The 26,288-nt window shown below is 40.6% G+C and overlaps 1 protein-coding gene across 9 annotated transcripts in view; it reads right to left on the bottom strand.

Annotated features, from left to right (window-relative positions):
- The window catches only part of celf2 (cugbp, Elav-like family member 2), a 288,250-nt gene that overhangs the window by 165,341 nt on the left and 96,621 nt on the right, over positions 1 to 26,288 (bottom strand). The window contains exon 1 of one of the 9 annotated variants that reach the window (XM_014022924.1): positions 25,780 to 25,856. The exons of the other annotated variants lie outside the window; for them this stretch is intronic. Coding sequence (XP_013878378.1) covers positions 25,780 to 25,856 — 77 coding nt within the window. Of the gene's footprint in view, positions 1 to 25,779; positions 25,857 to 26,288 lie in introns of those variants that run through there. 9 annotated transcript variants of the gene reach the window in all.

Genomic DNA, 26,288 nt, shown 5'->3' with positions numbered 1-26,288 from the left:
GATCTCATAATTATGAGATCCTGATCTCATGACAGTCATAGCTGACCTACGCTACAGGAAAAGTAGACGAGGACTTTTGTTTCCTCTTGGGTATGAGACACTGGGAAATGGAGTTTATTTACGCGGATGGCATTAATATTGCGCAGGTATCATAAGTCCTTGAGATTGTTCAGGTGAAAAGCCCACTCTCACCTGCTTAAAGTCATTCTCATCCTGCAGGATCGATTGCACCTGTACGGAATGCTTCATCGCTACAAGTATCTAATGCATCTGAAATGCACCCAGGCTGACTTAGTGGTGTCTCAAAGAACTGTACGGTGTTACATTACATCCTGTTCATCAACAAAGAGCACCCACTTGGTCCTGTTTTAACCCTGAAAGTTATAAATKTATTAAACTCTGGTGGGTAAACTTGTACGTACAGCTCACCCCTAATTTACGTTACGGCTCCGCTCCGCTGCGGTGCRCAGGTCGCAGCTGTGCGTTTCAAGTCCAGTTTACACTACGTCCACTACGCTCCGACAGACGTGCAGGAAGGAGTTTGCGTGATAAATTCAGTGATAAGTGTGGAAGTCACAGAAAAAGTAATTGATTCTGTGAAAGACGAACTCCAAACACAGCTGAAAACAATGATATAAAGGCTTTTGGTATCGATGTTGAAACTGTCTCGCGGTCGGCTTTCTGAAACTTCTGATTTTAAAATAAAATCCACGCGTATCGTGCGTGTACACATATGCTTCATGCTACATGTTTCCATCTGCTTCCCAAACAGAATGATACATTCTGACAGCATTTGTGTAGAAATATATCTGTATATTTATTAATATAGCTGCAATTTTGACATTATTCTGAYAAATTATCCAGGCTAAAAGTGTCTTATTTTGAAAATATGGATGTTGTGCTTGTTTCTTTTCCTGTTGGTGCCAYGTAATCTTTAAAAATTGACTCCGGCGCAGCTCCGGAGTCCGGCAGAAATAGGATCTGTTCTAATTTTGACGGATCACCGTCCGCTCACCGCGGCCCTGCGCCGCCGTGCGCAGCCAGTGTAAACACTCTCATTGATTACAATGGGTGCGTAGGAGACAGAATGCAAGTAATGTAAATTAGGGGTCAGTCTGGGCGTTCGTGCWTTTGAAATCACACACTGACACACCTGGGTGGAAAATAAACTCAAAACAAGAGTTCCTATTATTACATCTGGTACATACATCTTATCTCGTAATTCTGAGATCCCAATCTCATAATTACRAAAACAAGTCTAAGTTTTTTTAAATTTGGTGAACGCAATGCTCTTCTATACACGTTAGCTACATTAGCAACACTAAGTTTAATTCATGCATATTAATGCTAAGTGTTGGTCTACAAGTGAGCTACAGAATGAATGCATTCACTCACCAACTCTGCATGCTGAGGTGGACCTTTTAAAAAATTGGTTTGGTGCCTAAAATCTTGGTTCCCGGTGTGAACTGCACGCCATTCTGATCCGAATGAAGAATCATGACAAAATTATGAGTGGGCATGCACTCAACCACCTATCTGACTCGAGTGGGAACACGCTGTGTTTGAGATGTGTCAGTTCTCCTCACGTTAAGTGGTTCTCTGTTGCTCAGAATAAAAATTCCCAGAAGGAATATAAAGATACTYCGAAGCCTTATCGCTCCAGCACTAAGTCAAAGTTTATATGAAGAACAAGAAAGTTAATGGTACATTTCAGACACAAAAGAAAAATCTGAATGTCTCAAGTTTTTGTTGTACAGGARCGCATGCATACACTGAACAATGAAGTGACTGATGTAACAAATACTTTAATTTGCTTTTAGAAAAACAGACACCAGACAAATTTTATGCACTACAACAAATATATAAAAAAGGGCCAAACTTGGAAAATAAAAAAATTTTTTTTTCTTCATTTCACTCATGCAAAGTATTGCATTAGCAGTGCATCTTTATTCTAATGCAATAATAAGAGGAGTTATTACAGATAAAGTATGAACCTCTGGGAATGAAGATGAATATTGTATTACCTTTAAAAACAATATATGGTTTTTGCTATAAAAATCTAATTTCACTCATTGTTGTTGTGCTGTTTGTTCCGAAGGTCTAGTGGCAAATTGAAAATTAATGAATTATTTTCAAAGCTATGACTGTTTTGGGAATAAACTGAACACAGTGAAAAGGCTGTTTGTGAATCCTGGAGAGGGGTTTTGTTTTTTTCTTTTGCTGTGACACCGGGTCACTGATTGAATCTACTGTAGATGCTGTGAATTGCATTGACTGAACCAGACTTTTTTTTTTGTGGTGCCTTTTCATAACCAAACAGAGGTGCTTTTTTACTCTTTGGTTGCATCTTAAAAACTGCTTTACACATACAAAAAATAAATAAAAATATATGCAAGGTTGAAATCGTTTGATGATCTATCACTATCAGCTTAACTCCAAACAAATCTGGGAAAAAAAAGCAGTCGATGTCTAAAACTGACATATTTGGGTAAAAAYGTCCTTCAGAAACAGAGCATCACTGTCCTATTTTCTACTCTAAAAGTCTTTCTACAAATGTTCTTCACCCATAGGAATGCTATTGTGTTTCCATGCTTGTAAGTCTTTAAGTGTGAGCAACTGTGTGTGTTGAACAGTTTGTGAGCGAGCCTCGGGCTGCCCCCTCAGCACTGCGTTCGCATCGACCTGCAGTGGAAACCAGGACTGCGCTGGGCCATGTAGGCCAGGAAGTCGATAGGGACATCAGAATGAGGGCAGCTGTCCAAAATGGCATCACAATGTGCCCTGAGGCTGCGTTCGCTCTCACAAACACACCGTACACTGTACATACAAAGACATGGACTTTTTTTTTTTTTCTAATAGCATTGGATTTATGGTTCACAAACCCCCAGATGGTGATTCATGCGTAATCCGACAAATGGCTGCTGGACAGACACAGTTTTAAACCTCCAAACTGGAAAACTGATTATATTTTTTCTGCAATAGCTAAATTATCTCTGTACCAGCTTCATACTGTCACCTATAAACAACAACCAAAAACTCCTGCAAAAGAATGAAGGTGATCTTGAACTTTATCATGATCATCCAAACAGGAAGTGAGGCTTTCTTTCCATTGGACCTCCCTACACTCTACAAATATTACCTGCTTTTCCAAAACACTCTTCGTTCCCTTAATGCAGGTGGAGCATAAAATCTATTTGTGGACATTGTATCAGTTTAATAACGTAACATTAAACACAAAAGGTGCAACTCACACGTGTGGAAGGGCAGAGTCTTGACAGCCTGCACATAAAAGATGCAAATAAAGCTGATTGGTTCCCGATCTACTYGAGTCAACAGTTCGAATCCTCACACCGAATCAGGCCCCAAGAATCCGAGGTCTAAGTTAAACCAAATCCTGAACGTCTGCGGGCAGACTAAAGATGTCCACAAGTTAGCAAACACATAAAAAAAACAGCAACATCACCAGAAATGCATCAAACTCACACTGGTCGGCATCCAGTTCAATAGCTTCCCGGAAATGTAACTCGGCTCCCAGAGTTGTAAAGTAACTAAGTACAAATGCTTTTTTACTGTACTTAAGTAGAAATCTAACTGCTCATTTTAAATCAATACTTACACTTTTAATACTTAAGTACAAAAAATATCTGATTCTTTCATACTTTTACTCAAGTAATATTCCTGAAGGAGACTTTAACTTTTACAAAAGTAATTTTTTGATAAGATACTTGTACTTTTACTCAAGTATCACTTTGTGGTACTTTATACAACACTGTCGGCTCCAGGGGGTTGAGGTGTGGAGCGTGAACGACTTAAAGTGAACTGGGTTATTTTAGTAACTGACTCAAATTGACCCGGTTCCATAAAATGAACTGGACTTATCAGGTCTAGACACAAGAAAGCTGAGACGGATTAAGGACTAGAGGTAACAAATACAAATTCTCTGCTCTAAAACTACTAAGGAGGGATGCATCACAATGCATTAATGGTTTTATTATTACAACACAGTCTTCTGAATTGGAACGAATCGTGAGATGTCTAAAAATTCCCGCCTTTGCCCCATCACCTCGCTTCATGTGTCTGTGTTAAGATCCGACTCAAAGCTGGAATATCGCACCATGTACGCATAAAGCTACCCCAAGGTTGTTTCCATGACCTGATCACAATCACTGAGGCCATCTTGACTCAACTTTGTTGCAGTTTCTCAGTTTGGAGGACCACAGCGTTGGTTCTGTCACTGCATCACCAACYCCTCTGATAGATGACTCCAAAGTGCAGAAATAAACGTGTGAAAACAACAAGTGATGTGTGCACAATTCATTGAAAAAAAACAGGTTTTTCGCTTTTATCAGAAAGCTACTTTAACTGCGAACCAGTCAGTRCATAAGTTGGGTTGAAATTATTGTCGCTAGCAAAGAAAAATAACACAGAAATGCTCAAAAATGAGATGTTTGAGGATTTTTTTCCTGAAGACCAGCTTTAATGGGACAAATGTGACTGCTGTTTTTAGGTACATGACTGCATTTTTAATTGTTTCATTAAGTTTTTAACAGCTCCTACTTTCCGAGCACGGAAATCTAGTTTAAAAGATATTTAAATATATCCCGACCACAGCTGGAAAGAGGTAGTCCAATACTTTCCTGCCAAATACAACCATCCTGAGCAGATAATCATCTATATTTAAACAACTAAATAATTCATTTGAGGCGGCCTTGCTTCATAGCATCACAGCCCTGGCACTAAACTAGCTAAGATGCTAACTCATGCATCACTGAGTTAGTGGTGCTCCCCTCTGCCTTATYTCTGAAGCACGCATCAAATGACTGTTTTCAATTATACAAATTAGGCTTACTTAAGGAGGGGGGTCTTGATCACACACATGCAAACATGAAGAGAGATCACACAACGACACATCTCAGGTGGGAAATGTTCCGGGACACTGTAAAAAAGATCTGTGTTGAGGGAAATGAGCCAGGCAGTCGAGATTGCCACGATGCTCCGTTAAGGTTCCTTCCACGCGTTAATGCCTTTACAGCGGTGCCTTTGGGGGTGGGTCCCCCCTTTTCTGCCAAAAGCCATTCGGCCTGTTTGATCAGCGGCAGTTTGGAGGATTGAATCCGCTCATGAAAACATCACCCTCCACAGCTCCCCATCGGAAGCGAGAAGCCTCGAGGGCAGGTTATTACAGGATGCAGAGAGACGCCACTGGACGTACACGCACGCATGGAGGAGCAGCCGTGCTCATGGGCGTGCTTAGCTTACACATCCGTGCACAAACGTGTATTGCGACATCCATTAAAGCGAAGCTAAAGTGCACCAGATGTTAGGGCCTGTTTTATTCCAGCCCATGGTCCCCTCTTGTTGCAAAAAAAAAGTCTTATGCTAACAGGAATCAATGACTCAAAGGACACCTCAGGTTTCAGCTTCTCAGTAGCAAATTATAGAGTCCCAACCTAAGTGCTGGTGTGTCAGGGTGGAGAATCACAGTTTTCCCACTTCTTTGAAAATGGACTTGGCTGTTGAGTAGCGTACCTGACTATTTTAGTTTCCTATACAATACGCCGACCTCAGTTAAAAGCTGCATTGTGCAAAACAGACTGCATATGTCCACTACCAGCCAGTTCACCAGGGGGATAGGARCTCCTACATGATAAAGGCGAATGCACAAACACTTTGACAAARAGAAATCACAAATTGTTGAACTCAATCCTACAGCACAGTTTAGCTATGCTTGTTCTGAATACAGAGGAGGGGGAGAAAAGAGGTAAACACAGGGGACTGTATTGGTTTCTGCATGCTCCACTGCTCTATTATAGCTGCCTGTTTACTCATCTAAATATGGAAAATGCACTACACTCTCCCTGGGGTGAATGCAAAGAAGGTGAGCAACTAATGTAAAAAAGAAAAAAAATAGAAAAGCATTTTCATGATCTTTCTGCCCCCAAACGCCCACACACTCTCATTACATATAACACAGCATCTACTTTACACCTTAAAACACTCCAGTGTTCTACGTTTCTACCACCATCGCCCACTAAAGCATATAGGGTATAAGACACGAAGTGAGTAGTGCAGAAAACAAGCAAGGCATGAAAAAACAGCACCAACTTCAGTGAGCAAATCCATCAGTTTGAACAAGTTATCCCATTTTAGCAAATCTGAGGAGCTCATGCCTGAAATGATGAGGACTTTCCAACAAACAGAGCTGCTGACGCTGAGCGGAAACACTGGAAATCAATTACTTYCCGTGTAAAATTAGAAAATCTAATTTCGAGTTAGAAATTTGATTGAAATGTGGTCATACTTTATATTTTTAAATGCTTTTATTGTTGCTTTTTGTGCATTTACAATATCTGCCACTGTAATTTCACGACTACCATTTATTATCCTACACCTCTCAGAAGCCAAAAACTGATCATTATATTAGTTTAAAATAGTCTCTTAATAGTATCATTGATATAATTGTTTATCGCAATATTTCTGAGATAATTTATTGTACAGACAAAATTGTAGACTATTACATCACTTATTAGCTTATAAAGTGCCCTTCGGAAGCTTCAAACTTTGTGCTTTTAGTCAAACTTTTCCCATTTTGGAGCAATTCTGGACAAAAAGGTCAAACTGTAATGGCTCATGCTAAGGCTTCATGAACTCTTGTGAACTGTTTTTGTCATTTTTGTGTGCACAGCTTGCAAACTGCATTCTTGGATGTGAATATAACGCTCCCCCTAATGACACTTATGATATATTTTCAATATGTGTTGAAACGATAAAAGATATTGTATATCAGCACAAAGTATCGTCGGTCAGCACTTTCTTTCTGAAATGCTCAGCACCAGTTTTTGCTTTAGCCCCAAGGCAGAACAGGTAAATGGGCAGGGGTGTATAAGGGTTTGCGGAAGGAGTTGAGGCCACCTGGGTTGAGTGTAGGACTCAAAGCTAAGAAATGAAAGGAGTTCTTGGTTATAAAAGGGAGGATAAATTAAAAAAGCTGAAATGTGGGCAGAATGGATGGATTGGTTGAAGGGCAGAGTTATATCGGTTTAAATAGATGATTGGTGGCGAGGGCACTCAGAGGGAATGTGTGTGCTCCAGAGGTGCAGATTAGATCACCGCCATAGCTGCAGAAGCCCCCCGAGGACGCCGCAGATAAACATCAACAGATAATCTACACATTTATTCCCATCTCTGCACAATCATCACTTCCTGCCTCTATGTCCTCCCCCTCAACTCTCCTCTGAGGCACACCTCCTCCACTTCCATCCAATCACCACCATCAACACTGCTCCTTTCTACTGCATCTCCGCGTTTTTTTTCTTTCCTCTTTTTGTTGCCTTCACTAACTACGTCTAAGTGTCCYGAGGCAGTGCACTAGATCACGCTTCTCAATAAACCCGTCAAGCTCTCCACAGCAGCTTCCCGACCCCGTCTCCCTTTAGCTTTCCGAAACACAATAACAGCAACTCCTGAACACTCCTCCCAACAAAACTCCCATCGATCACCTCGCTTTGTGAAACACACACATCTATCAGCATTGTGCAGCTGACTGCAGGCCTGGTGCCCTCTGAAGACCCTACTGCTCTGCTTTACAGAGCATTTCTGCTAGAATAAGATATTCTTTTGGATTTATCGTCGCGTATAAGCTAACAACGTAGAAAAATTAAGAAAATTATTTATTGTTCGATTAAAAAAAAACAGGGGCAGAACTAGACTTTTTTTTGCAAGGGGTAGCCAATGTGTTTTTAAGGGGGCCACATACAAATAAAGAAAATCATTCTGGCTTTGAAAATCCAAGTTAGCCAYCACAGCTAATTCCAAATGGCAGTAAGTGAGCTGTTTTAAAAAATACTGAGCTGAAGCTGTGATTGTAGCTAAGAATGATCCAAAAAACATGCTGAATGCTAGTAACAACTTATTATTCAGCCATTTTTAGACATATAAAACTGAAGATTAATGTAAAAGTAGCAGAAAAACAATCTTTACTAAAGTCTAAGTGCTAATCAAAAATTCAAGATGACCACATGTAACTAGTTGTGGAGTAGCTAAGAATGATCACATGCCGATTGTTGATGCTAATCTCAAATTAAACTAACCACTAATAATGATTTTACAAAGCGCTGTAATTCAGCCRTTATGTATACACAGCTGAARAYGTATAAATTACATTAGTATCAGAGAACAATCTTTAACAAGATCCAAATGCAGATACAAAATCCAAATTTGCCACCCACTTGTCAGGTTATTGTGGGTGGTCAATCAGGTGCCAGGGGTGGCACTTTCCACTCCAGCCACCCCTCTGGCTCCACCCCTGAAAAAAAAAACTCTTTGCCCAAAGAGGAACCCAGTGCTGGCACCGGTATTTGCCAGACGTGCAATGAACTGTGCCAATGCTGTGCATGATTAAGACGGATCTTCACAGATCATTCATCGACTGATGCCGGCATAATGATGCTATTTGTGATCAGTTTTCAAACTCAGCTGAATCACGGCCTACAGAGCTTTCTCAAGCTGGAAGGCATTTGAAAGAACAAAACAAAAAAGAAATGATTAACAGTTGGTTGTTCATGCCAGAACACACTGGAGTGTGTTGGTCAGAACWGGGTTGAGCAAGGATTGTTGGCTAAATGCTTCAATTTGGGTTGTATGAGAGAACTGCAGCACACTCCAAAAAAAAGGAGCTGTGAAATTTGATTTCTGCCGCTTTTCAATAAAAAGCACTGCTGCTAGCATTAGCATCCAACTTGAAAGCTTTTAGTTAATGCTCCTGGTTTGTATATTGACATTATTAGACGATACGAAGTAATACACCAAAACTGAATTTTGCTTTTTAGTTGAAGAGAGAGAATAGCTTTTTTTAAAAGCTGAACCGTACTCCACAAGGAACAAAAAAAAAGTTGGGCCAAGACGAGCAGCAACGCTCTGACATCCTGTTTGTGCTGCCTGCCCTCCTCTTTGCATTACAGTTCATTCTTTGTGTAAGTCAGAGTTAGACCTGACAGCTCTRCAGCTGTGAATGGATGTGTGGGCTTGCATGCATGTTTTGCAGATGGGRGGGAAATGGAAATGAAGAGAGCCAAAATGACAAGGAACGCCAAGATAGATTCTTGGGAAGTAGTGAGTTCTGCTCTGTCTTGTTGTGTCAGCACGCTAAAGTTCTGAAATTTCAGGCTAATCTCTCATGCGGAGCCAAGGCACATATAATCTGCTAAAACAGTTTGACGTTTTTGTGTTTTCTAAAGTTAGCTGGTTGTGACGTATTCTATCAACTGTAAGTGAATGATTATGATTAGAACATTTCATTATACTGGTGGTTCATGAAATATTTTGCTAACAAACAGTCAAGCCTTCAACAGTTAATGGCAATGTTTGACTGTGACTGGCAGCAGTGGGGAGCGCTATTCCAAAAATTAGCTCCGCAATTTCTAAAGCGCTTGTGAAAATATTTAGGTCCACAACTTCAAAAGCGCTTATGCCATARATAAACTAGCAGAAGCTAATTTTAAAGCGCAAGTTCAATTTAACACTTACTAGCTGGCAATAATTCATGTGCAATATATGCACAACACTGCCAACTAGTGGTGTATGAACCCTTTTACAGTTTAATCCTACAACCGCCAATAGCCTATATGCCACGGTCATTAATGACGTATTTCTGGTAAAATTTTTGCCACGCTCCTCCCTTCCACTCCCTGCTTACTGCCTATGTTTTTAGCGTTTGCTGCTAGTACTAGTCCGTGAAAAAGTCACAAAAGTTAAAGCATCTGTGATCTACTGGTATAAAACGTGAGTTCTGTTGTGTGCCGTTGTGTCCACTAAGCAGCAGGTACGATAGAGTAGTTAGTTTTTCTCCTTTTTCCTTTAGATGAGGAGGTGACAGCAGTGGATCATAGCATTACAAGGAAAACGTATCTTTAAAAGCTCACGCTTGCGTTTGTAATCGGCACTTCTAACCTGAGGATATTCAAGAGCCAGCATCAGAAATGAGAAGACGGAGGTTACAAAAGGGAAAAGTACATTTATCCCATTTTACTGGCAAGACAGGGAGAGGAAAGACCTCCTTCATACGACAGCTAGCAGGAAGCTAGCAGGAGGCTAACACAGCAGCCGGTACAAAGGTAGGTGTGTGCGCACATGGGCGTTTGTGTTATATGAAATGTTTTTATGCGACTTTGTGATGAGTTTTATGCAAAAGTAAAACCTTGTTAGAGTGTATTTTACAGTGTAGACTAACACTAACACCGTGTTGACCGTGAAGTGGAGTGGCATCAAGTGCTGGGCCGGATGTCCGTGGCATTTAGGCAATTGCTGGGGATGTGATTTCCTGAAACAGACCTTTGGYTCCTGGTGTAAAAATTAAAAAGTTATTGAGGATTGCTAGTTTGGCTGCTTCTTTKGTCTTTTTCTTTTGTTTGTTGTAGATTTTTCATTAAAGAAGCATCAATAAAGTAATTTTAAAAMTGTTTATTGGAAAACTGAAGCGATGCATTCTGGGCACATGACGGATTTGATTTGTGAYGGGAAACGAAAGCACGGAGTACAGGAAACTATCTGTGAATTTCAAAATAAGAGCTTGGATTTTAAAGTTTTCCGTGTAGTTGCTCCAGTTGACCACTAGATGTCTGTCTTCATCAGCATAACATTTTTAAATCATTTCTGAGTCTCTAACCCCATTGGTCGATTGCTTTGACCAATTACAGTATGTCAAGTATTGAGCTCCAGCGTTTAAACTTTATTTTAAAAAAAAGGAGCTCCGATTGTAAAGTAAAATAAATCAATACATACAAAATTTTAGTATGGATTACAAACTTTAACTGTTTTTGCTGGGACCGGGAGTTCTAAACATTGCCTTCCTGCTACGTAAGCAGACACAAAGCATTGTGGGAAATCCGAACCGCGACCGAAAGCAACAGTTAGCAAGGATGTATATCTTCCCAATAGGTGTGTTTATCTGGGAGAGGTGCTGTTGGATAAATCACATGTGATGTGATTCATTGACAGCCATACCTTCCGCTGTTTAAGATAATGATGACTGGTAGATAAATAGTTATTAGTGGTACTACATTTTAATTTTAGAAAGTGCAAATCTGCTTATGAATTATAAAAATTAGTAAGACTGCTAAAGCGCAAATGAAATATTTAGGTCAACAATTAACGGATTTGCGCTTTAGCAGGCTGGTGCCCGGTTCGCATGAGCAACTACCACTTTACGTGTATCAGTAAAATCAACTAAGCTATAGATATTTTTTATGTTCCCTAAGATCACTTGGCTGTGGCAGCCATTTTGAATTATGGTGACTCCAAATGCTAATAAGATGTAGATGTATATCCACAGTTTGCTGTCTGAACAGCTCAATAAAATGTATCTAGGGTATTGTTGGACAGCATTGATCTTTTTCATACCAAGGAATGCTGAGTTCTTTCTCTCATCATATTTTTAAATACCGTCACCATTTTTTTTATTATTGACATATACCACAATACTGCCATACTGCCCAAGCCTAGCCTAGGGGTTCATCAAATATYTTGCTAACAGACACAAACAGAGATACAAACAATCAAAAAAATGATGGCCATTCTTATGAAAACCTTTTTGTGCCATGATTACAATCTGGTTCAGGAGTCTGCAAGGTTGCACTTAAATACAAGCTGTCTGAAGTTCCTTCAAACTTTTCCCATCAAGATTTGAAGATATGTTAATGTTGTGTAATCATGCAGAGAAAAAGGACAAAAATGTTTTGTGTACATTTCTGGCAACATACACAACAATGATTTAACCCACCAATCAAACAGTCATCAAAAATGATTCTGTTTGCCATTTTAAATTTTGGAGTACCTGCTATTTTTTTCCCTTCTTCCACTTGGAAAACAAAAAAATGATTTGATTCACAATTATGATTGGCTGTGGACAAACAGAAGCGACTCCAGACTGCTGCCACGTGCATGAGCAAACACACTGATGAATGCCACCTAGTTGAACTTAATCAACCATGAATGCAAGAAAAAAGACTTCAGTGTTGATTGCGCTGTTTGACAAATTAAAGATGCCACAGAAAAGAGCCAATTAGCAGCAAAGAGGTAAACAAAATCCAACAAAGCGGACATGGAGGACGTAAAAATGTCTGGATACAGGAATCTGATTTGTGCTGCAGGACACGACGTGCTCGCTATTAGCAGGTGGTGATGACATTTCAGTGAGCTTTAAATGCCATGTGACCCTTGAAGTTTCAGAGGCATCTAATGTCACAGGGCCAGCTCTCACATGATCTAACAGTTGCACTTATGCAAGCTGATCATTCTGGGCACAAGGCCTAGGTGATCAGATGGAGTTGAAAAACAAGAAACTAAAATCTCTTGTTTTGGGGCTATAATTTAAAACAGAGAGGTGATAAATCTAAGAAGCAGCCTGGTTAAACACCGAAACTTCTACTTCCAGTAGAGATGTAATAATGGCATGAGACATCGACTGCAAATCTATGAAGATCGATGTAAACAAATAGTGAAAAATCAGCTGGTGGGAGTGCTTCTGTTTTTTCAAGAACCCAACTGAATGATTGCAATGTTAAAAACACTGCATGCTGGCGTCACAAAAAGCAGCTTTCTTGTATTTATTTATTTATTTATTTATTTGTTTGTTTATTTATTGTTTTTCAGAAAAAAAACATTTTATGGACGGTTTGTGGAACAAATGCAAGCCTTTTTTCAACAAAGAGATCTCTGTTCTTCAGTTGTTCTTACTGGTTTGATTTATGCACCAAAACTACTTGGTTAAGTTTGGAAAAATACTAGTACATTAGGCACTACAAAAGGTTAGATAATAATTGCATATACCCTTTCATTTTTACCATTCATTTGATTGTATGTTTCTTTTTCAACCTACCGTAGAACAAAAWCAGTAAAGCTAAAGTTTCATCTAAGCAAACTTGCATGGTTTCACTCATTGTTCTTGAAACATTCATGATGCTGGACTCTGTAGGTCACAGGAAGAAAAAGCAAAGTTCTATCAGTATCTAAGCAGGCTGTAGTAGACACTTTTCACAGAATGTCAAGGCAAACCTTGAAACCTTTTCTGCTTCGATCTGCTGTGAAGGACTTTATTATAAGTGACCATGACAACAAGTTGCACAAAGCTAAATATGAGAAAGTCCTGATGCATCTCAGTAATCATCATCTCATCAATCATCAGACTGAAGAAGTCTGTTAGAGGAGAGACGAAACGTTTCACTAAAGAAGAACCCATCCAGAGGACCTTCTTATTTTTTTTTGACTAAATATGAGAAGTTTACTGAAGTCACAAATACATAAGAAACAGTGATGTTTTACCAGAACCATGCTGAAGTTCAGCTTGCTGAAGTGTTTGTTTTGTGTGGTCTATTTTTTTTTCAACAAGATTACTACTGTTATACAAGCATTTGAGCATGAAATATGTCGAGTTACTGCACTGTATGTTGGTTTAATGAACATATACATACACAAACATTTAAAAAAGGCAGTTTTATTACATTTGGGTAAGTGTGCAGCAATCTGTGGCCCTTTGGTAGTGTCATCAAAAAATGTGGCATCCTCCATCATGCAAGTTGCCCATCCGTGTTTTAGGTACACACTTAACTGCAAAAACGTGATATTCTTGCAGTTGGATACTAGCAATACTACTACCTTTAGGATTTTAGATACTACCTAATACTTTTAAAGTACCATTAAAAGAGCATACTGTCCTATTAAGAGTTTTGACAAGTCCAAAAGTAAAGCAGCAAAGCTTAAAAATGCTTCTTCAACTGCATACAGACAGAAAAACTCCCTGAAGGTAGTCGGCATTGGAAAATTATAATTTTTATCAATTGCCGAGTGCCCATTGCTGTGTTTAAAATGAAACTGTTTGCTGAAAGATTCTGTTTGCAGGGAAAACGATAAACAATAAAAACCACGAAAAACACTGAATGGGAGTAATTAGTGAATATTATTGTGAACTAATGCAGGTAGGCTTATCCCTCTCTGGATTCTGATGGCTCTTTTAGCCGAACAAGAGCCTCAGTCCACAAATGTTGCGCCTAATCCCAAATTCCTCTCCTTCTCCACAATAATGAGCTCCTCTCAGACTCGAGAGTTGACAGAGGTAAAGCATTTAGCACGCTCGAATGACGGGGGGGGGAGGAGAGGAAAGAGAAGAGAAGATACAGGCCAAAGAGGGATATAGCGAGGGATGGCGGGGAGAAAAGGGGAAGAGAAATCCACCGAGACGTGCACGAGGTAAGCTCTCCCTCTGGCAAGGCAGAGTAATGCTGCCGCACAGTCCAAATGCAGTGCCTGACTGTTTACAATGAGATGAAGAAAGGAAGCGAGTGACAGAAAAGAACGAAGGGATGCTGCTGAAAAAAAAATTAGCTTTTCATAAACAGAGAGAAAAGGCGAGATCATCTCGGTGCTTTCTTGGAGAAACTGTTATTTTCTTGCCTGTCACAATAACCCAGGGGCACGATGTAAACAACGTGGGAAGTGTGTTCATCTGCATGTGTTTCTATGTGTCATGTGTTGTGTGTTTCTGCGTATTTACGTGGAGGGGAGTGTGTGTGTATGCAGCACTGGGGAAAAAAAAGAAGAGAAAAAAAAATCACGATTCATTCGTTTCAAGGCCCAGTGATGAAACACGGCTTTCGGTAAACAGACATAACTCAGCCTTATTCACATCAMAAAGTACTCCTCTGCACAGCTCGGTTCGTGAGGTAAAGTCAGAACGTATCTGTGTACGCTGAGTAAACGTGTACTTGACTCGAACAACCAACGAGCTACAGGCTAGCACACTCGTATAATGTGAAACAATCAAGGCAGAGAGTAACGCTCATTCTAAAGCAATAAAAATCTGTTTGATTTGATTGGATAGAAGGAAAAAAAAGTCCAAGGAAAGAGACGAGATGGATACGGTAAGAGGAAGGAAGTTCTGCAGGGAACATGGCTGACAAAGAAACAAGAGTGATGAGTCCTCGCTGAGGCTCTCTCTCTTCTAACGTCTCTGTAATGAGACAATCATGAGCAGATCATCAGCTATCAGAGACAACATACACTCAGATTAAACAAGATTTATGTTCAGGTATATTAGGCACAATAAACACACCAGCAACGTCAGTTCTCTGCAGCTATACCGCCTCTTGAATGTTTCCTTTCTGCAGCGTCGTGTGTCAGCTCACATGTGTCAAATGATGCCAGCGTGGAGCAGTTAAAGGTCAGGGCAGGAAGTTCACAGTCCCCCTGAGCGTGGCTGCAACTCTTCCTCCACGGCCACCTCCCATTTAAACAGTAAGCTAAAGTCTTACTCAATTTTAGTTTTAATTCAAACTTAATGAGACGATAAAACGTGCCCTCCAATGTGTTCCTTCTCCGAGCCAAATGAGCTAATTGGGAGTTTTGACATGGTTTGTGACAACAGCAGGAAGGGTAACAGTGCTCAAAATTGCCTGAATTTTATTCTGGACCGCATGGCTTTCTAACTAAATGTCGAAAAACTTATTTTGCGGCCATTCAAGAAGTTACCGCACAGATTTAACTTGCTGAGACTGCATCACGGCTCTGCAGGATCTAAACTTGTTGAATTCTAAACAATGAATCAGCGAGGCTTAGTCCAGTCCAGGAGAACAAACCTTTAATCTACAAGTGATGAGARGTTTGTTTTTTTCTACGCTTTGTGTCAATCATGTTCTTGCCTTATATACAGTCTTGAGGAAGATAGAATGGTTCTTCCTTCCTGTTCCTTCATCTTCAGTGAGAGTAATCTAGTGAAAATCTGGAAACTCTTYGGATACGACAAATTTTTAGACTGCTRTTTTAYAAGAATTTACCTTCTCTCTAAATTGGATTTTAGAAAAGATGTCCATTTCTTAATAATTCTACAGTATCATACGCATGTTGAGGTTATTCATTACCAATGTAACCTGTTTGTATTTACTGCGTTTTAACCAGCCAAATCCCACTGAGATCACAGATATGTTTGTCAAGGGAGGCCTTGGCCTGAAGGCAACCTATTGTAGATGTTTTGGGGGTGGGGGAAACAGGAATACCCAGAGAAAACCCATGCAAGCACGAGGAGAACATGCAAACTGAGCACAGAAAGACCCTAGATCCGAACCAGGGATTGAACCCAGGACCTTCTTACTGTGAGGTGTCAGTGCTACCCACTGAGCCATCGTGTTGCCTGTTTTTTTCTTGGCCTGATAAAGAGCTCATAGAAAATGCATCAAATCCAGTTTATTTACACATCTAGGCCTGTCACGATAACAAATTTTGCTGGAYGATAAGTTTTCACAGAAATTATTGTGATAAACAATAATATTGTTTGGAGACCATTTTAAAGTAATAAAACAATACCCCACACCCTTCTTACGAAGCTTATGGATGTTTACAGAATTTACATTTATAAAATAATATTTGCGTGGTATTTTTATAAAAAAAAATCTTGGCAAAGCCAAGGTTTGGCATGGTGCCCTGAGGGCAGCTTCAGGCGTCGCCAATGAAAGAAGGCGTTTGAAAACCAAAGACACTCCTCTAGTTAAACGCCTGTTTACAGGGCTTTCATGCTACAGCAGTTAGAGACCATGAGCCTGGCAAATACCCAGTGCCAGAGTTTACTCTTCTCAATGCTAAGAAGTAGAAAAGAGGGAGATACAAAGAAAAAAACAAGCAAGCAAATGAACATTTTCAACTTCATTTAAATAGATCAACCTAATTTTAATTTGTTAAGTGATTGATTTATTGCTTATCGAGACAGGCCTATAAACATACTGCCGTTTTCTACCCTTGGAGCTGACAAGGATGTCAGATTCAAAGGAAGTGGAAACCAAAAGTTACCACTGGGTAGTTTGTTCCAAGGTTAATMTGGTGGAGGCAGCAGGACACACTGGAATCAAAAGTAAAAGCAAGGCTGAATGTTGTAGTGTGCCAGTGATTCACGGTGGTATCGGAAATACAAAAACACCTGCTTTCATTTGTGTGCACCACATGCACACCTTCAGATCGGGTCTTTAGCCGAAGAGTTTGCAGCCTACTGTCACCTGTGTGAACTTGAAAAGGCCAGTAAACTGGTTGGTCATAGCAAATACCCTTTACCAGTGATGTGGACTCAGAACTTCACATTAAAGTTATAAACCTTTTGTAACTGCCATTTATGTGTATTTTTTTATTAGCTATTTTTTTGGTGATGCATTATTCATGACAGAATACAACTGATCTATTGCATCTTTAATCATTTTTTGAATAAGGTTAACCATATAAAAGTGAATGACATGTTTAAATGAAATCCCAGCAAAATGTTGGGCAAATTTTGATGGGAGTTAGCATACCGACARCTGTAGCACTTTAGAGTTACAGAAATTAAAATGAGAAGGGTTTGCTATTAGTTCCAAATGCTGGCAATGTCTGTGAYTTGTTTTTTACACAATGTATTATGCACATTTTTCCAAACATATTGAAAATTCTAAGGCCATGGGTCTCAAGTGAGAAAACTGGTTGGGCAATATTATTCTTTTTCATATGGACATGTTATCTTTTTACCGGGAGAGGACAGAAAGGGGTTGGATATAGGGGGTATTTAGTCTGTGGCRTGATGAGTTACTCTTTCCTGCTTTTATGTCTCTCTATCGCCACCAAACTATTTGGGTCTCTTAATTTTCTYCTTCCTGTARAMTTTTTGCCACYTGTCAAAAATCTTTGGGCCTCGATCAGAAAGGAGAGTAYTGAGAGTTATTTAGCCAATCAACACAATTTAAAAAAATGCTGTATAGTTTAGTTTGAAGTCTACTTTCAACACGAACTAAAACAAAGTCTAAGAGAAATCATATCTTCCCGGCTAGAGCGATAGGAATAGCAATGGGTAATGTGACCAAGCTCCATAGGGTTAATATGTTGTCATAAGTTTTAAATACCATATTTCAATATTGATGAATACCACAATGCTGTCAGACCACCCAAGTCTATTGAGAACCCCTGTAAAATCTGAAATATTTTTGACATTTTCCTCTCATGAATGCCAGTCACAGTTTGTTGCCAACAATCTCAGCCTAGTGAGATATTACCTTAGTACTGTATATTGTAGTACAGTTTGAAGCTAAGCAGTACTCAGAGGAGATACCWCTCAACCATGATGTACTTTTCATTAAATCAACTGACACTGATAAAAACGTGCATTTGGCAGATAATTTTGGTGTTAAAAACTGTTGCAAATGAATGCTTGTTTGCAAGCCGAAGCACGACATGCGGAAAATTCCGCCTCAGGCCTCGGTGACCTTCTGTATCCATGTGGACACCTGCTCATACCCAACCACACCCCCACCATCCACAAACATCCTCTCATAGACCTCAGACACGCGGTCGTGATACATCACCACCTCCACACAGCGGTGTCAGCCTTAGACAACTGCTCCTGAGCCCCAGCAGAGAGAAGACATTTATCATTATGACAGCGCATACACACACACACACACACACATACAGAAAGCAGGATGAAACAATGTTGCAGCTGGCGATGCATGAAGACGACTTCATCAAATCATATATCGCCCAAACTGTATACATTTCCCAACTAAACAACATTATGAACAAAAACATAAAAATAAATGACGAAGGGGATTTTATTATTTTTTATTTTCTCCTCATTAGAAATAATAAAAAACTCAAACTCTACTGGTTGTCTTTTCTTCCTCCCTTCATCTCTGCATGGGATAAGTCACAATTCAAATATAACCTCATGTCTGTCCAGGGAGTTGTACACTGTCAAGCTATCACTCCTCTTTTTTCTTTCACGCCTTTTTCTCCGTATGTCTTCTCCTTGAATCTGCCAATGTCAATTTTCTCCCTGCTACCTCTGCTGATCTCTCTTTACTTTTTCTTCCACTCTTAAGATAAGTCTGCTGTATCAGTTTGATCAACTTTATGTGCCAAGAGTTGCCAGCGGGTCTTATCCCCGTCTAGATAAATGGTTTGGTGTAATATTTGTTTGGCGACACATATAATCGGCAATCAATCCACACTGAAATGATTATCACTGAAAGTCAGGATCTTACAAAAATACCGGCCAAGTAAGAAGACGTCAATACTTAGCTGCTCTATTTAAACCATAGGTTTCATTTTACATTATCATTACTGTAACAACATTTTAAAAGTGAGGCTGTTTAATAAATCATTTTTAATCCATGCAGTGCTCCTTACTAGAAAAAATTGCAAAGATCCATCAAACCTTATCTTTCTTTTCCCACAGAAACACCGCAGGGAATGCCTGATTTCGTATTTCTTCTGATCATCCGAATGCAATTTCCTCTAAAGTGACATCTGGATCAAGGTCTGCATAACAATGGTCAAATTTAAATTGAACGAATTAAAATAGGCATTAGCAGTGGTGACAGTTTTTTCTGCTCGATTGGTCAAGCCTTCACCCTTTGTTTAAAAACCCCACTGGTTTCTCTGTCCCCGCCCCAGCCCCCAAACACACATTAACACAGATATTTCTCATGAGAATCCTATGTTGTCTGTCACAGAGCCCTTTCAGCTGTTGGCTTCCTGATTTGTGTGCTTTCACATTTGGAATGGGGTCAAGGCGTGGAGAAGTGAAGAGATAAGTGTGCAGGCTGGTCATAAAACAAATTTATTGCCTATATGTTTGGCTAGTTTGTGTAAATGTTCGGATGTGTCCAGACTTGTTGAAAACTTTACTGTTTTTTTCWTTTATTTTAAAAAGTCTACCKTTTAGTTCTTGCTACAGTTAAGAASTTTAATGATTTCTTTATTTCGAAAGGTTCACTGCAACCTCGGCATGCGATAGACCCCAAGGATTCTTACAGTTTCATAACAGAAGAGGATTCAACACACAGGCAAAGGAGGTGAGGGGTCACATTTTTCCCAGACACAGACCCCAGTCCGAGCCTTGCAGTTGGAGTAAGAGTGGAAAAGTCAGGAGCAGAGGTGGTGCTTCTTTCTTTCTAAAGTTCTCGCTTTAGCACCCCCCGCTCCCTCCTCTGAACTGAACCCTAACTGGACTCAAGAGAGACTTTAAACCATTTCGAGTGAGTCTCGTTTCACTCCTTGCCTCTGCCACTTAGACCTACTCCTGCATTTTGCAAGTTCAGACCAAGGAAGTGGGAGGGCTATGTAGACCTTTAAAGGGATTGTTTTAGGGGTGCATTTAAAAGATAAAGCTACCAAAAACGTGCATATTTAACTTTTGTCTTTCATTTAAAAAGTATGACATTCAAAGATGTCTAGTTTGATATACGTATACTTAGTATCAATATTAGGCTGTCCTAAAAAAGGAATATTGTCAAATTTGTCTGTTAAATCGTTTTATTTTCACAACAAGAAATGTGTATATTGACTGATGCATTATGTTTTGCATATATAGCGTGTAATGGAACTAATACTTTTATGTTTAAGCAAGTAATTCATAACCTCCTTTAATGACCTAAGTTTTCATGACATGCTGTTCATCTGCAGATAGAATGATTAAAGTCAGAACAAGATTTGCTAAYAACAGTCATTCTTAGATATCACTTGTGTTTATCTTTGTGTTTTCCATTGACCTTGTATCAAATCTTGCTAAGATGACATAATGGTGTTTGTTTATATATATATGAGGCCTCTCGAGACACAGGGAGTAGTGTGGAGAGACAGTGACAGAGAGAGGCAGAGGCACAGAGACAGGGCAGGTTGTTCTCTGTGTTTCCTGTTGTTGCAATAAAGCTCAGCTGATCATCCCACGGAGTACCTTCATTCTTGGACCACGTATTTCTGTCTTTGTTAAATAAATATTGCCATAACATAGCGTTATGTCAAAAGCTTAAAAGAAAACATACTTTTTGGGATTTTGGGAGATTGATCGTTACTTGCAGATCTTATCCACCAATCTTATCTACCTTCGCAATGGTCTGAAAATCAGCCACTAACCCCTTTTGCTCTGCTGTGAGAAATACCTCATGTCAACTGAAAACAAGTTTGTATCATTTCAAGGGTATTKTTCTGGGTTTTTTAATAAAATAAGATTGAAATGTTGAAGTTTTATTGTGACCTTATAACACCTGACTTGTYAGTTATTAAAAATAAAATCGGTATCAGCTAAAATTGGAATCGGCAGGTCAGGCTTTTTAAAGATCGATGATCGGACAGAAAACTGCAATCGGTGCACTCCTATTTAGGACAACAAATTTAAAGAAAAGGAGTACTTCAAATATAGGATTAGGGGTAACAMAAGGAAATGGGATTTGGCCTTAGCTTTGCTTAACTCTCATACTGATTTACCTCGGCTATTACTTATCAAATTGGCAGTTGTAAGAGTCAATGGGTGAGAAGCAAAATTATGAGAATGACCTTAAAAGCTGGAAAATAAGAGTAAGTTGAAATCACGTTAAGAAGCTGGCACAAATGGAAATTCTTACATCTTCCACTCTGAAAAATGGCAGACTTAAACACAATGATCCAAAYGGCTAATTCAAAAGATTACCAAGAGCACCTCTCACAAGCTGAACAGCGGCGTGCAAGTGGCATGTTCACGTAAATGCAAAGTGTCATTTCCATAAGCGCTATCTGGTTAAACCTGTCTGCCTCCTCGCCGGCTGGGTAAGAGGGCACAGATAGGCCTGTCTAATCCCAGCGACACGCATTATTTATAAATCCTTCACTCCGGGGACATTTTTTTCTTTACAGCCGCAACTGGTGATGCAAAACACATCAGCRGGAGAAAGAGAAGGGTGGCTTGCAAGTGCGATGGCTTCCTCGTCCACCCCCGCCGGCCCACACCTCGAGAGGCAATGACACTGATTAATGAGAGAACCGTCTCGTCACAAGAGCGTCTGGGTAATAGACTACACAAAAAGTCAATGGAGGGAGACTCAGAGGGGTAAAGTGCACACCCTGGCCTTTCATCATTGAATAATTGTGGAACTGATGTATTTTTTAAAAAATATGAAACTAATGAACACATAGCTGGGATTCTCCCACCGTTTTCTTCCACAGTGTAATTACATGACTGATGATGTTAGCACAAACCTAGCAGGTTGCTCTTCCATAAGTGGGTCATTTTACCATTTTTACTGAAACAAAGACACGTTGAGGAAATTATCACATAATTCTTCAGATTCTGGGGCTYCTTTGTTGGATTTGTTATAGTAGAGCAAGTCTCTAGGGATTACCAAACTGATATCACTGTAAAATTGCATTTTTCCTAACACTTTAATGAGCAGCTCCAAAACAGAACTTTAAATATTTATAGAGTGATTAATCGGAAGTAATAAAATGGAGCTTTATGGTGTTTTTGTTGTTTTTTGGTAYACTGGACAAGATGGTGATGGTTTTAATGTGTTTCAGTTTCCAGTTGTACTCGAATTTCTGACTTCTGAGTTGGAAACCTTATCTGCAACGGCCTCTGATGTCATAATTTCGAGTTGGGAAGTTGGTGCAACACGACCATCATCATTTTGCATCAATTATTTACCTTTACAATTTTAGCACCTTCTGTGTTATTTACGTWCTTTACATTAAGTCAGTCGAACTTGTAATACTTTATATTGATCATTAGGTGATGTGTTGTAATGTTTGTGCACTCAAAATGGTGCATAGAGCACTATTCTTGTAAGTCTTATTATTACATTATTCTATCAGAGCAAGAAATAGAAATGCTTTTGTCCGACATTCTGACAAGCTTGAAACTGGAACGCTTTTAACTCAGAACTGATGTCAGTCTGACTTTACACTTTCAAGTTCCACTGCAACTGGAACACATCATACGTTATCCAAATAATGATAGTAAGCTGAAATCATACATTTTTAAAATATTTTAGATCAAATGTCACCACCTTCTCTTGTTGGGACGTAAAGCTGATAGAACCTGGATTAAAAAACCCGCCATGTTTTAATTTGGAACCAGAGTCATGTGGGCATTATGTCCTGCCTACTTCCTCGCATATATCTTAGTACTACATAAATTTTCTTTCAACGAAATACTGATTAATTACAGCTAGGTATGTAAGAACAACACACATTTTCACAAACTATTTAACAATGATGTGAATCAACAAGAGTCGACACCTGAAAAGATTTCTGAGGTAAATATGGGGTTTTTTTTCTGCTTGGCCTTCAGAGGAGTCGGACGCTTTTGCTCTTTCTCCCGCACCTCCCTCCATTTCCCTGCTTCGCTGCCGGATAAAGCCTTTCTTTTACTTATCCTTCGACAACAAAAGAACTATGGATCTGGTCAACTGGTCTCTGAGTGCAATTGATACAATTTTTCCACTCTGAGATTAGAGCGCGGGGAGAGCTCTTGTCCCAGTGGAACTGTGACTGCCGGGCGAGTTACAGCCAGCTGGGGGGGTTGGAACCTGATCTGCCTGGCACCTCTTTCCGTTGAGGATGTCGAAGATGTTTTCATATTTAGATTTATGATAATCGGATTCCTGTTGATCGGCTGTAGAGGAGTTCTGGTTTATCGGAAAATGAGAATGGCACTGACGGCGATTCCGTACTGTGAGAAGCTGTCTGTGTCCATGGATGGAATCTCTCGTACGGTGAACACACAGACTCAAATGGTGGGAGAGTTGAATCGCAAACTGGATGTGGTTCTAACTAGGATCGCAGCCCAGCGGCGCGAGGAGTGAGGGCAACATCTGGGTGAAGTTAATACGGGAGAGGCGAGATGGGAACTAATCTGGAATATTGGCATTTTCACAACACAGAGGCACAGTTAAGACTTTAAAGCAGMAGAGGAAAGAAGTCTGTTGTTGCTCTAAAGAATTTATTCCATCATTGGATCCCCACAGATGTGACCTTGGTCAAAGGCTGCTAAAACTCCCTGGGTGGAAGCCTTGATTCTCCMCCCTCCTTCTCCCCATCCCCCACCTGTGTCCGAGGCCACGTTGGTTGGAACAGAGAACTGAACTCTGAACAGAGAACTCAACTCTGGTGAACTGTGTTCGATTGATAACAACTGGTTAGACTCTGGAGGTCTCTGATTGGTCCCTGCACTTTGTCCTTGATGTCACCGGTTCCTCTGCAACCCCTTCCCCCATCCATATTTGCTCTCCCCCCACCCTCCCTGCTCAGCTGCCTCTGCTCCTATTTGCAGAGTAGTTTTTTTGTGCGATGCTCGTGTGTTTTCTGTTTTTTCTATTAAACACAGGATCAAAGCTCTTTTCTTAACTCATCCTTCCTATGTGTGTGTGTGTATTCTAAACTGACCTGGACATTCGTTCCCCCGTGTCTGTCATGTGTGTGTGTTTCTCCGGAYGGATGTTCAAAACTKCAAATTTCGTTGTGCATTACATCTTGATGTTGTGTATGAATGACAATAAACGRTTCTTGATTCTTGATTTCCTTGTGTTTACAAAGAGGGGCTGGGACTTAAAACTTGCACTGCAACCAGCCTGCAGAGAAGGCCGATCCCATTCCTGCTTCAACTTCTGGGTTCTGGTCAGAAGTCCAAGATTCAAGCTTGAGCTTCTTTTACTTGAGGTGTTGAGCTCAAATGCAAATCGTTCCTTCCCTACCCTCTTGAGGGTCATGAGGGTCCTTTAAGGTTTGGTCGACATACTAAACGTTTTGGTGACATGTCCTGAACTGTCGTAGAAACAGTTTGAAAGCAGCAGTGTCTGGTTGTGAAATACTGAGACCTTAACCCCAATTTATTGTTTTCATTTAACAAAGATGTTCTTTCAGACCAACGTCTCTGTCTAAAATATACAAACTATTCCTGTTTCTTATCTTTGAGATGCAAGTAGCCAGGATGTTTCAACAAGATTTCCATAATGTGATGGATGCCATGAATTAATTTCATTTCCTTCTATTTGGAGTTTATTGTACATGTCTGCTATAGCTTATCTATGATCTTGGAGCTTTAATGAGTTTTTTTATGCTTATACATGATTTACCGCCTGAAGTCAAACAGGATGAGCAGAAGAAGAGAATTTAGAGAATATTTTAGATGCTGAGGAATAAAAAGAAACAGATCAATCAACAAACAGGAGCCCTTAGCTGAGGAGACACAAGTGGGACATGAAGCGGGGAGGGGGACACACACCACATGATGTCTGGATGAAAACCTCCCTTTGTCCCTGCTGCAGAAATACCAGTTTAAACACAATTACAGCAAAAAATCCTATTAAAGACACACGGGATAGCAGTCATGCACGCATTCCTGCTTGTTCTGCTGCTCCTGCAGATGCGTTTCAGCCCAAAGCGGGAGCTCAAAGTGAGGAGAATAACATGGAAGGAGGGCGTGAACGCGCCTGGAGTGAAATCAGCCTCATGTGACTGTGATCATCCAACACTCTGAGTATTTTTTCCCCCTCTTCTTCTCCTCTCTMCCCCCATTTCTCTCATCTTTGGCTGCACGGTCCCGAATGCACCGCGTCCAGTCCGGCAAACAGAGCCGGAGCGACGGTGCTGATGGGCGGCAGCCGCGCGTCCATWTGCGCCGTGCGTTCCAAGAGTGGAGCAAACAGTTCTTATTTATTTCTGACGCCATCCAGCAGATATTACAGCCTCATAAAGATAAGGTGTATTCACATTAATCCCCCCCCCATAATGGCGCTCATTCATCACCACCCTGTCTGAGCTGATACCAGCTCCGGGCGCTCCTGTCTGTCCGCCGCGCGATTTATCCACGGATCTGAATCCAAGCAAGCCCAACTAACKCAAATACCCTTAAACCCACAGGCAGTAGTGCTTATTATAGACCTGAGGGTGGTTTTTAGCAGAGGAGCCGCATTTCCACACCGGACAGCTGCTTTTCAGGAAGAGAGAGAGAAAAAGAAGCCAACTTACATTCTGTCTCCGGGAACGAGCAGGCGGCTCTCCACCATCATATCGGGCAGAAAATCCAGATTGTAGGATGAAGTCATGTTGCCTGCCTGCCTGCCTGCCTGCCTGCCTGCCTGCCTGCCTGTCTGTGCTCTGACTGTGTGAGAGTGGGAGCACGCGCGGGCGCGTGTGAGTGCGAGATAAATAAAAAGGAGCGTCGCCCAAACTGCGCCTGGCCGCAAGAGACGGAGAGGGACAGGTGCAACAAGAGCCTAGGCCTGCTCCACCCCACCAGCCCACCCCACACACGCACACAAACACACACACACACGCACACAAACACACACGCGCACCCTTTCAAAAGGCAGTGTAGCCAGCTCCAGCCGCACACACTGTCCGCATCCAGCGCTTCTCACATTCTCCTCCTGCTCGTCTCCTTTCGCTTTGGTTTGTTGTTGTGCTGCTGTTGTTGTTGTTGTTTTCTCCCCCACTCCACTCTCTCTCTCTCCCTCTCCCTCTCTCTCTCCCTCTCC

Source organism: Austrofundulus limnaeus, unplaced genomic scaffold, assembly GCF_001266775.1.
Source record: "Austrofundulus limnaeus strain Quisiro unplaced genomic scaffold, Austrofundulus_limnaeus-1.0 Scaffold349, whole genome shotgun sequence".
NCBI classification, from domain to species: Eukaryota; Metazoa; Chordata; class Actinopteri; order Cyprinodontiformes; family Rivulidae; genus Austrofundulus; species Austrofundulus limnaeus.
This window is presented reverse-complemented; position numbering and strand designations above follow the sequence as displayed.